The sequence below is a fragment of the Malaclemys terrapin genome, chromosome 7, assembly GCF_027887155.1.
Source record: "Malaclemys terrapin pileata isolate rMalTer1 chromosome 7, rMalTer1.hap1, whole genome shotgun sequence".
Taxonomy (NCBI): Eukaryota; Metazoa; Chordata; order Testudines; family Emydidae; genus Malaclemys; species Malaclemys terrapin.
This window is the reverse complement of record NC_071511.1, coordinates 29,184,617-29,197,237: the sequence shown is the minus strand read 5'-3', so window position 1 is coordinate 29,197,237 and position 12,621 is coordinate 29,184,617. Positions and strand designations below refer to the sequence as shown.

The 12,621-nt window shown below is 42.7% G+C and overlaps 1 protein-coding gene across 8 annotated transcripts in view; it reads right to left on the bottom strand.

Annotated features, from left to right (window-relative positions):
• Positions 1-12,621, bottom strand: part of WNK2 (WNK lysine deficient protein kinase 2) — a 184,993-nt gene that overhangs the window by 58,000 nt on the left and 114,372 nt on the right. For 7 of the 8 annotated variants that reach the window (XR_008445649.1, XM_054034431.1, XM_054034429.1 and 4 more), the window contains exons 12-13: positions 9,793-10,332; positions 3,926-4,231 (exon numbers count right to left, since the gene is read on the bottom strand). Coding sequence is in view for 7 of the 8 variants with exons in the window: in XM_054034431.1 (XP_053890406.1) it covers positions 3,926-4,231; positions 9,793-10,332 (846 nt within the window). In the remaining variant the exon portion in view is untranslated. The remainder of the gene's footprint in view (positions 1-3,925; positions 4,232-9,792; positions 10,333-12,621) is intronic. The other variant, XM_054034430.1, reaches the window with a different exon arrangement.

Sequence of the window (12,621 nt, the reverse complement as noted above, 5' to 3'; positions counted from 1 at the left end):
AGACATCAGACAACATTTAATATATTGTATTTGCAGATGAAGAAACAAGACACTATGTAGATCAAGATTTTTGGTAGAGCAGTTTTGGGGCATTTAGAAGGATATTTTCTGAAAATAACACCATTTTGTTTAACTCATTCTCAGACCTGGGAATGCCACTAAATTGTTCTTTTCTATCTAAAGTTGCTTTTGTCGCTAGCATTTCTTTTGGAGCACAAGCCAACATGGCTGTTTGTACACAAGTCCTGATATTAAAGCCCACTTTTGGAATACAGCTTGTTAATAATTTAGTTCTCCCATTGCTCACTCAACAGCAGAAAAGCAGAAAACAGAGAAGATCTTACATAAATCAGCAGTTTAAAAAGAGCTCACAGCAATAGAACAGTGTTAGTAAATTTGGAATCCATATGTCATTACCTACCTGATCTTATTTAAATGGATCCAAAATTTGACCTAACCTTGTTATTTTTTTGCAGTATCCCACAGTAAAGAAATGCATACAGCAGCAACATTTAATATTTCCAGTATGTTTTGCTTATTCTTGAAAAGTGCATGATGAATTTGGAATAAAGGAGAAAAGAAACACTGACATACTGGGCTGCCTACCACCCTCTTCTGCCTTCTCCACAACAGATAGATTTTCCTTTAAAAACAGTTCCCCACTGTTGCTATCATTGCTTCAGCTCCACAGTGGCAGTGCTAGTAAAGATACCGTGCCACCTGTCACCAGGGCTCTACGTATGATGTGCTGTAGGCCTATTCTGAGCAGAATTAGAGGAGATGATGCTTCAAGCACCAATGGTTGCTGGAGCCTTCTGGCACTCCCACCAATGGAGATAAACTGATGGTAGCAACAGCAAGGCATTTAAACCAAAAATCCTAGTGTAGCCACATGTTCAGGAATCAACTCAAACCAGATGATCCAATTGTCCCTTTTGGGTTTAAACTCTATGACTCTAATGGTATGTCTGCACAGTAAGCCTGGATCTGTGGACCCCAGGCTTGCAGATTTGGTGTTTCGAAGTCTGCATTGAGAGTCCACACTGCATTGTAAACCTGGTTTACAATTGCTGGACCTGGGCCTCATAGCCGGGCTAACACATCCATATGGCACTATGCAGACTTTCTGACTTGGGTTTGCATCCATAGTGCAAAATGATAGGGCTTGGACTCAAGTCACAGCAGGATTGGGCTCTGATCCACCTCCCTCACAGGGTCCTATGATCCGGGTCATGAGTGCTTGCTGACCTGAGTCAGATTGATATGTGTGTGGACAGAAGGGGGCTTGGACTCAGTGTAGACATATCCAAGTTCCCTGACTCCTTTATGACTGCCCTCTAGTGGAAAGAGAATCTGCATAGTGAAGTTAAAATCTGTAAGCTTCTAAAGGATACCAAGCTCATGTTGGCTATTATTCATGGTTCTATAAGCCAAACCTGATTGCTTTCTCAACAGAATTACAAAATGAATGAACAATGAGATCATAGACACAACGTATTTAGATTTTAGTAATGCACTTGATCAAGTGTTTTACAAAGATCTTACTTGGCTGATCAAATCAAAATGGCCAGGGATATGAGCGCTGTCATATGGATTCAAACAAAAGATAATGCCAAAGGGAAGTGTTATGGCAAAATGATAATGAAATGAATTGTTTTGAATTACAGTATAGGAGTCTGATATGAAACTCTCCTTACAAAGGGTTATACCTAAGAACTCGTCACAAACGTATTTTGCAGTATCTGACATCAGCACAGTCATCAAGGGGTACTTGGAACAATTTGACCCTTATGTGGACGGGGACTCTCAAACAATCCAGCTGCAGTGGACAATGGCTATAGTTCAACTTGGATGAGGACTGCCTTTGTCTTGCAGAGCAGATGGACAACAAGGGCTAGCACACAGGCTCACTGGAACAAACCTGTGCCCTGCATGGAGAAAAGTGGAGCCATGTGATAAGGGCAGGTATGTCTTTAAGATGGGGATTTCCCAGTTGAGAGTACAGGGCAGGGAGGGTTCAAGCAAATCTGGTGTCCTTTACAGTCACTCAATTGGGCCTCCAAGCCTCAAGAATCAATATGCAAATCTTCCCTCCAAACCGCTCTTCTCCGTCATGTGGGGAACGGAGGGCCAAGGGAGCTGATCCCATGAAGTGAGAATGGGAACAGGGAGTTTATCCAGAGCTGCTGTGTGTGGATGGAGTTGGGGAAATAGTGCATGGGGGTTTCCAAGGACATGATAAAAAAGTGAAGAGATATCCTTGTGCCTCAGGGGCCTCTAGTTGCCATTTTAGTTCTCTCAGAGAAGCTTGTACTTCACATCACGTTACACTACAGCAATACACATCACACCCATATTTCATAGCTCCAAGGATGGGATAGGACCCTCCAACAGAGACGGCAGGTGTAGCAGCACTGTCTATACTGGTTCTGGGTGTATGCAGGACCCAAAGTGGGCAGGAGGAGAAACACCCAGAATCTGGGAGGTGTTGGATACAGCTGGGATTTTAGATGGTCTTTTTGCAAGTGAAATTCCATGTACACAGATTTGCTGCCAATGTTTGAGATCCAGGACTTGTGTGAAAGCGCTGGGTTGGAGAAAATACCACAAGTCTCCATGTTGCTAATTTCTCTAACAAGAAACACATACACTTCAAATCCTTAAGGTCTTCAACTGCTTGAAGGGGCAATGGAAATTTATCAAAATGGGCGGTGGTCTCCAAGGGGTTGCTATAAAGTTTGGCTGTACATTCAGTCTTATTTAACATCTGCACTGATGATCTGGAAAAGGGGCTTAACTGTACCTTAATTAAATTCTCAGACTGTTCAGTGCCCAACTGGGAAGAAGCTGCAAATATCAGTGAGAATAGAAATACAAATTGGCAGCTAAAGAGTTTAGAAGCATGGGCAGAAAGAAAGCTTGAGCCTGGAAAGATGAAAGCTATTGCTTCAGGGGAAGAGATACTCCAAACCAGAAATGCTCCATGCAGGAGAGAAACCTGGAAAGCAAAGGTACTGAGGGAGATTTCAGGTTGGGAGTGGACAGTAAGTCAGACATTGGTTTGCAACCTGATACAACAGCCAAAAGCCAATGCAGCTTTGCTTTGCAGATTAATATGCATTACAACACTGAAGGGAAGGCAATATATACCTCTATAAAACAGCGTCAAACCTCAAAGTTAAACAACTGAGTGAGGTCATTCAAAGGAAAGCCAAAATAGTGATTAGCAGGCAGGAAAATGTAATTGTGTTACAAAGAAAGACCAAAAGAGCAAAATATAACTTGGCTACATGACTGCTAAGAAGGGCCATGGTAATATTTACCAATTTTGGAAGAATCTAAACCATCAGGAATGGAGTGAAATTCAGGGTAGTACAGAAAGATATACTAAAAAGTAACAGGATGGGGGAAAAAAGATTTAGGCTGAACATAATGAAGAACTTTTAGACAGTGAGATATTAGATTATGGAATAGTTTCTCAAGGCAAATGGTGGAAGCCCCATTAATGAGACATTTAAAACAAGACTGGACAACACACTGGATGAAGCTGTATGGAACACTCCTGCACTAGCCCAGGGGCGATGACCTAATGATCTAGAAGTGTAATTTCCATACAAATTCTATGCTATCTTTGCATACCCGTTCAACTGAGGATGAAGGGAGTACTTGAGAGTTGAGTTGTCCATGTGGCTTATTACTCCAATAAATGACTTTAAGGAGACATTTCCCAGGTTAACAAGTATAGTATATAATCTCCAGCTACATATGAAATAGTTGCTAAGATGATGGTTCAGCCAATAAAATATAACCTAAGATAAGTGGCTCCATAGAGTGAACTTGGAAAATGGCTCGTGTGAAACAATTTTATATCTATAAAGGAGATTTGTGACAAGCGTGGTAAATCATTCAGGAAAAAATGTTCTACCTCTTGAGTTGACTCTGTAACCGACTGGATAGCAGAACATGGAGCCTGCTGCCCCATAGGCTGGGAAAGATCTGGTTGAAGCTGCAGAAGACCAGTAGGCTGAAGAGGCAGACAATGATCTATGGGCACTGTTGCACTAGCTGCAGCAAGGTTGCCATGAAGTTGTGAAAGACTTTCTGGCCCAAGGCATGGAGGCAATATTTCAGGTTGCAACTGCAAAGGTGGTGGCATAACTATCGAAGGCTGCATTGGTATTACAGGCATCTGGGCTCCAAGTTCCAAACCATATTGAGGATGTCCCATGATCTGTTGTAATACAATAGAGACCTATTAAAAAACCCTTTGTTTGGGGTGTTCATGACTCATTCAAGTCAAGGTGCAAAAGTTGTTTTTGCTAATTAAACAAACCTTTATAAACCTATGCGGAGAACATATCTGTATGTTTTTTGTTTATGGGACAGGAAAAGAAGAGAGCCATAAAGACTTGCTTTCAAATAATCAGAGTTAAAATAAAATGAGAGGCTGCTACTTATGTAATTTCTGAAGGTACAACGAAGAGCATGCATGCCTGAGCATTCATATACTACATGGGTGATTACTTTCTTAACGATATTTGTAGGAATCATGCAAAACTAAGATGGATCCTGCTTAGAATTTCAAAACTCTGCTTATATCCCATTTCCTTGAACACTTGGCTCTATTTCCATAAGCCATGGGTGTGTACATGGAGAAAAAGATGACAATACTTAACGGAGTAAACAATATTCAAGTTGGCAGGGTCTGATGACATTCATCCGAGGGTACTTAAGGAACTAGCTGAAGCAACCTCAGAACTGTTAGCAATAATCTTTGAGAACAGCTGGAGGATGGGGGATGTCCCAGGAAGACTACAGAAGGGCAAACATACTACCTGTTTTAAAAAGGGGAACAAAGAGGACCGGGGGAATTATAGACAGTCACTCTAATTTCAATACCTGGAAAGATACTGGAACAAATGATTAAACAATCAATTTATAAGCATGTGGAGAATAACTGGATTATAAGGACTAGCCAGCATATATTTGTCAAAAACAAATCATGCTAAAGAACCTAATTTCCTTCTTTGACAGGGTTACTGGCCCAGTGGATGGGGCGGGGAAGCTGTACACGTGATTTATCTTGATTTTAGTAAAGCTTTTGTCACAGTCCCAATGACATTCTCATAAGCAAACTAAGGAAATGTGGTCTAGATGAAATGACTAGAACGTGACTGCACAACTAGTTGTAAGGCCATACTCAGAGTAGTAATCAATGGTTTGCTAACAAACTGGGAGGGCGTATCTAGTGGGGTCCTGCAGGGGTCAGTTCTGGGTCTGATACTATTCAATATTTTCATTAATGCCTTGGATCACTTGATAATTGCCCTGTTCTGTTCATTCACTTCTGCTCCTCGTTTTGGACAGGTGCTGCGCATGCAGCAAGAAGGGCTGAAACCATTGGACCTGCTGTGTGGGCGGAACTGTTTGGTTTTTGCTGCCGGTGTATAAATCCCCAGAGATTTAAGGGTCACCTTGGAATCTTTAATCTCATCTGTTTTATTGGAAAAATGGGAGGGGCCTTCAAATGGGAGGTCTCAAACGGTTTGTAGCACCTTTGGGGGAAGACTTGATGACTGCAGCCAAGAGGAATGCCACATAGTGATGGTGGAAGCCATAGCTCGAACCGCAGAGTCCGCTGCATCCAGGCTCACTTGCAATGTTGTTTTGGTGAGAGATTTGCCCTCCACCATAGCAGTGAACTCCTGCTTTGACCCATCAGGAAGCTTGTCTTTGAACTTCAGGATATTATCCACTAGGCTGAAACTGTAGTGACCCAGCAGAGCCTGCTGGTTCACAACCCCAAGGTGTAACCTACTGTGGAATGAGGCTTCCTGCCAAACAGGTGTAGCTTTTTTGCTTCTTTTCCTTTCGGGGTAGAAGCCTGGTGTCCTCATCTCTCTCTTTTGTCAGCAGCAGCGACTCCCAGGGAAGAAGATGGTTATAGAAGTGCTCAAATCCCTGTGATGGCACATAGTATCTTCAGTCCTCCTTTTTAGCGGTGGGAGGCAGGAAAGACGGGGTTTGCCATAAAACCTTGATAGGTTCCAGGATAGCTTCATTAATAAGGAGAGCTACTCTAGAGAGTACTGCAGAGGCTAAAATGTCCACCAGCCCGTGTGACTTCCCTGTACCTCTTCTGGTTGGATATCCAGAGCTGCAGCCCCCTCTTCAACAAGTCTTGATGAGCTCTGAAATCATCGTGGGTGGGGTGGGGTGGGGCAGGGAGAGGTAGACTCAGTAACAACTGCTCCTTAGGCAGTGAAGAAGAGGCTAAAGGTTGTTGAGGAGGCCCGCCTCTAATTCCTCCACAGGAGAGTCCTGATCATGTAGTTCCCCCCGCACGATACCAGTCCCGGGGGAGGAAGACAGTGACCTTGCTGCAGATGCTCCCAGTGCCTAGCCAATGTAGAAGGGCGGGAAGAGAGGTTCTAGAACGTGAAGGGAAGCTCCAAGGAGTCCAAAAGGGCCATTGATATGGAAACGGAACCCAGATATGTGCAGGCCATTGGTCTTTAGGGTGCTGAGGCTGTGGCTGGTACCACGGTGGACAGGCATCTCACCTCACAGTCTGATGGGGTGTCTGCTTCCTCAGACCATGGTGGAGCTGACCTGCTCGGGACCAGGAAGACCAGCTCAGAGTCTGGAGATGGGGGAACTGGCGATATCATCGCTGGTTTCCTTCTAGATGGAACTCTATAGAGAGAGTAGCTGAAGAACTATAGAAGTCACCTGTGCTCTGGAGCTGGAGCTGTGACCAGGCACTTCCAATCCCCATACTAGGTGAGATTCCGAACTAGCAGGGGAAGCTGGCACCGACAGGTTAAGCATCTCTCTGGATGTCTTGAAAGCCCTGGGTGTAGATGGAACCAGAAAGGGCTCCTGCCAGCAGAACCAAAAGGTGCACCAGTCCTTCAGGGATCAGTCTCAACGGACCCTTCCTGGGAGCTCCACAGGTTGACTGTGCAGTGTTTGAAGTATAACTTCCTTTTGGTTTGTTTTAAATCTGCTGTTTAAATTTCATCAGGTGACCCTTAGTTCTTGGACAGGGTAAACAACACTTCCTATTCACTTTTTCCACACCATTCATGAATTTATTGATCTCTATCATTCCCACCTTAGTTATCTCTTTTCTAATCTGAACAGTTCCAATCTGTTTAATCTCTCCACGTATGGAAGCTGTTCCATACTCCCTAATCATTTTTATTACCCATCCCTTTACCTTTCCCAATTCTAACATTTTTTTTTTCAAGATGGGTTGGCCAGAGCTTCACGCAACATTCAAATTGTGGGCATACCATGATTTATACAGTGGCATTATGATTTTTTTTTGTTTTATTACCTATCCCTTAGCTAATGATTCCTAGCATTTTGTTTGCTTTTTTGACTGCCGTTGCACACTGAACTTTTTTTTTTTTTCAGAGAAATATCCATGACACTTTTTTGAGTGGTAACAGTTAATCTAATTTAATTTGAAGACAGAAATGAAGGCACGGCATCCTTATCTCATGGAACATGGTTACAGAGGAGTCTATCATTGAGGATATCTGGATAACAGTTTGGTGTGCGTTGCTGTAAGGGAGTAAAATGTTGCTTTAATGCAGAGGTAGTCACTTAAAAACGTACAGTAAATTATAGCAGAATAATTTTCAAATCATATGTTTGACCCAGGAGATAGCGAGCAAACAAATATTAGCCATCAACATTAGTGAGACAGAGACCATATTGGACGCTTAGTTATTCATAGAAATACCTCTCCCTTAAAAATACTTTAAAGACAGAACAATATGTTGCTGAATATTCTCTGGCCTAGTTTTAGTCTTCCATTTCATTTCAGTTAGCTATTTGTCCTAAGGAACAATTTCAAGACTCTACCACAGATGTGTCAGATAAATGATGCCTTTGTGTCACAAGCGGGAATATCAATTCATGGTGTTTGCCATGCATACTATGCATAAAGGGCCAGATTCAATGCTCTTTGAAGCCAATGGAAATATTACCATTTATTAGTTCAACAGAAATTGTATCAGGCCCAAAATGAGCTAGAATTCTTCACAAACAATATTTCGGTACCAAATATATGGCTGAAGACTGAAATTTAGATACGATGTAGTAAATTGGAGATACCATGGTACAGTAGATTGAAATGGGATGTTATGAATTTCAATCCACATGCAAACAGATGTAATAGATCACTTTCTTGTCCAACCTTCATTTCTGAAGTAAGCCATTCTTAACAGATTTGACCCTTCCTACTATCTCCTTGGGTCCTGCCGTATTATACTTTATGTTGTCATATTATAAAGGTGACAACAGTATCATTTGCAGACTCATTAGTAACTCATGAACCACTTATCTTGCAAATGGTGCTAATATTAGAAGCCATATTTTATGCTTCATTGGTTTTAACAAAAAGGACCTGCAACTGGTATTTATTTCTTTTTTGTAGATATCCTCCTACCAGCCTTCCAGAAGTATTCTCCAGGAATCATTTCCCTTCAGTTTAAAAACACACTATTTATAAACAGTTCTACATCAATAGAACTGACACAGTACATCCATATTCCGACATGCGTACATATCGACAGTTCATACAGGATCATGCACCTACTGTACTATAGATATTAAAATCAGTGGTACATTATCCCTTTATATCTGACTGTCATGGATTGCTTTTCTCCCTTGTAACTGAAATCAGGATGATCATCCTTTTGGTGTGGCCATTTTCCCTTCTAGCTGGGACAAGGAGAGAAGGAACAGGGTGTTCAAGAAGTGATCCTAATCCTTCCTTCTACAAATCCATTAGACAATTATATAAGTACACTCCATTGGGTCAAGACTTTGAGCAACAAATTCAATTGCTTAATCCTAGTCCAACCAATAGCTACCTCATACTTAGGGCCCTACCAAATTCATGGCCATGAAAAACGCATCATGGACTGTGAAATCTATACCCTATACTATTCCGATTTCACCAGGGAGGACGGGACCAGCGTTTCTCAAATTGGGGGTCCTGACCCAAAAGGGAGTTGCAGGGGGGTCACAAGGTTATTTTAGGGCGGTTGTGGTATTTCCACCCTTACTTCTTTGCTGACTTAAGAGCTGGGCTGCTGGAGAGGGGCAGCTGTTAGCTGGGTGCCCAGCTCTGAAGGCAGCGCCCCACCAGTAGCAGCACCGCAGAAGTAAGGGCGGCAATACCATAGCATCCCGCCCTTACTTTTGCGCTGTTGCCTTCAGAGCTGGGCAGCCAGAGAGTGGCAGCTGCTGATTGAGGGCTCAGCTCTGTAGGCAGCAGCACAGAAGTTAGGGTGGCAATACCATGCCATCCTTACTTCCGCACTGCTGCTGGCAGCAGCGCTGCCTTCGGAGCTGGGCTCTTGGTCAGCAGCCACCGCTCTCCAGCTGCCCAGCTCTGACGGCAGCACCGCTGCCAGCAACAGCGCAGAAGTCAGGGTAGCAGTACTGCAACCCCCCCCCCCCACAATAACCTTGCGACCCCCCCCACAACTCCTTTTTGGGTCAGGACCCCATCAATTACAACACTGTGCAATTTCAGATTTAAATAGATGAAATAATGAAATCTATGATTTTTAAACTCCTATGACTGTCAAATTGACCAAAATGGGCCGTGAATTTGCCCTACTAATACTGCATTACTGGGCCGACATCAATATGCACGAGTAAATCATCTGAAGTGCAAGGAACAAAAACCCCACCTGCATGTTTATAATGGAACAAGGTACAAGATCTACTACCGATAGTACTGATACAGTCCAACATCAAAAGGATTACCTGGTTACCAACTCCAGATGCAGACATAGTCTGTTCTGAAGGATGAATTATGCTTGGTTGCAGTGACTGAGGAAGTGGAGGCAGCTGCTGCTGCGAAACTGCTTGCATGCTCTGAGTGTGATGGGGTGAGGGAGCATCACTCTGAATTATCTGCTGGAAGGTAGGCTGGTACATCTGTTGCTGGGAGAGATGGGATATTGCGTGATGTGTTGGCAAAGCCGACACTCCTGGTGGAGCCACAGCAAGTAATGGTATCGTAGCAGCCGACATATTTGGCACTATTGTTTGGCAGGGCAAGACCAAAGAAGCCATGGTAGTGTGAGGAAGGTTGACTGCCTGCATGGATAGGGCAGGGGGATTGGATGCCAGAGGCAGAGCAGGGTTCATGGGAAGGCTTGGTATAATCACAGCTGGAGTGAAATACTGGGAAGAAGCAGGTATGGGGGGCGCATTTGCAGCAGGTAAATCAGAGAGGCTTGGAGGAAGATTATCAAGTCCTGCCAGAGGAGTAACTGCAGGAATGACAGGAAGCTGAGGAATCTGAAAAAAATATAATATCACATAAATTGCAAATGTTTTCATTGATGGTACAAATTAGTTTCATCTGCCATCTATTAACTTATTGGTGCCATGCTAATTATGTCTATTTATTAGTCACTTCCTTCCATTTCCAGGGTTTTATAAATAGCAACACTTGGATCAATCGATTTATTGAATACAAAAGAAGAATTTTAAAGTTTCTGGCCATTTTTAAGGCCAAAGAATTCACAACGGTTTCCAAAACTATTTAGCAGCCATATAGCAGCCTAATAATAAAAAAATAATCATTACTTTGATTTTGAAACAAATTAAAAATCATACGAGATAGAGGCTTCAAAAAGTAACCACTGGGCATGCAAAATGAGTTGAGACAATTTTAATAATTCATACCGCAAACATGCAGGATAGAAAAATTTGTCAGAACAGTGTTTAGACACACAAACTCCCAATGACATGATAGACCATAACTACCCTGCTTTGCCAGTCTGCAGTTTAACATTTCCCTCAAATGCCGAAAACAGAACATGCCTCGAGGCTTTCTGACGTGCCAATAGGGATCTTATATACTAAGGCTCTGCTCTTGCAAATATGGAAATATGTGAGCAGTTCCCCTGTTCACAGGCATATGTACAACTCTATGCACAAGTATTTGCAGGCTCAGGGCCTACATTTTAAATTCCTGTAATCTCACAGTTTCCTTTTTAATACACGCACAAAGGAATTGCAGGGTAAGTTCTCATGAAGTCAATGGCAGTGCTGACTGAAAAAGTGGATCACAATACACGCTTTTACTAAAGAACACTTTATCTTGCATAAAAATCCAGAAGTGTAAAAACTGGATACTTCAGTAATTTTATCGACAGCCATGCTAAAATAATGTATCAGGTTAACAAGTAGCAGCAATATATTGCGTTTAAGTCACTAGACATTTTTTACAGTAAATGCACTTTTAATCTTCAGAGGAAATTTAGGCAGATACTTGGCTTTTGGAAGTGAAAGGATTTTATTTGGAGGTTGGACAATTTTTTAGAAGCAGATGTTGAGAATTTTCTTCACTGACTCCCACTATCTGCTTTGGTACTGACTTCAGAAGAGGAATACATCACAGAAGCAGCTTGCTCTTTTCCCCTTCGTTTAAGCTGTTTCACATCTTAAAAACCCTCACCAACCAATCTACCAAATGGTGCTAATAAGAGCTTTACTACTACAGGCCAAAGAAAAGGTTCCATCTCTGCTACTGCTAATGGAAAGGGCCTAGAGATCTGGAAAGGGAGATGGAGGGGGGAAGGTATTGGGATGGAAGGTGAAGATAAGAGCTCAAGAACATTAAAGTGGGCAATTGCTCATGCTCTTAAGCCTGGGATGGGGAAGAGGGTCCACCATGAAGGGGGAAAAAAAATACAGAATTACAGTTATTGCAATTCAGTGACTAGCATTAACAGGATTAACTAGGGAAAACCCAGGATTATTCAAACAGGATTTATTTTAGCTCACTAAAAATTAATGAAAACAATCTAGAGAGCATTTAATAGTTACATTCTTATGAATTAAAATACACTGGTGTGGATTCCCAGTAGCCACGTGAAAACTTCAGGGCACATGACATGGTGTGGACTGCACCCTCAGTAAGTTTGCAGATGACACTAAACTGGGAGGAGTGGTAGATATGCTGGAGGGTAGGGATAGGATACAGAAGGACCTAGACATATTAGAGGATTTGGCCAAAAGAAATCTGATGAGGTTCAAAAAGGACAAGTGCAGAGTCCTGCACTTAGGACGGAAGAATCCCATGCACTGCTACAGACTAGGGACCAAATGGCTAGGCAGCAGTTCTGCAGTATAGGACCTATAGAAGATATGAGTCAACAGTGTGCCCTTGTTGCCAAGGAGGCTAACAGCATTTTGGGCTGTATAAGTAGGGGCATTGCCAGCAGATCGAGGGATATGATCATTCCCCTCTATTCGACATTGTTGAGGTCTCATCTGGAGTACTGTGTCCAGTTTTGGGCCCCACACTACAAGAAGGATGTGGAAAAATTGGAAAGAGTCCAGTGGAGGGCAACAAAAATGATTAGGAGGCTGGAGCACATGATTTATGAGGAGAGGCTGAGGGAACTGGGATTGTTCAGACTGCAGAAGAAAAGAATGAGGGGGGATTTGATAGCTGCTTACAACTACCTGAAAGGGAGTTCCAAAGAGGATGGAGCTAGACTGTTCTCAGTGGTAGCAGATGACAGAACAAGGAGTAATGGTCTCAAGTTGCAGTGGGGGAGGTTTAGGTTGGATATT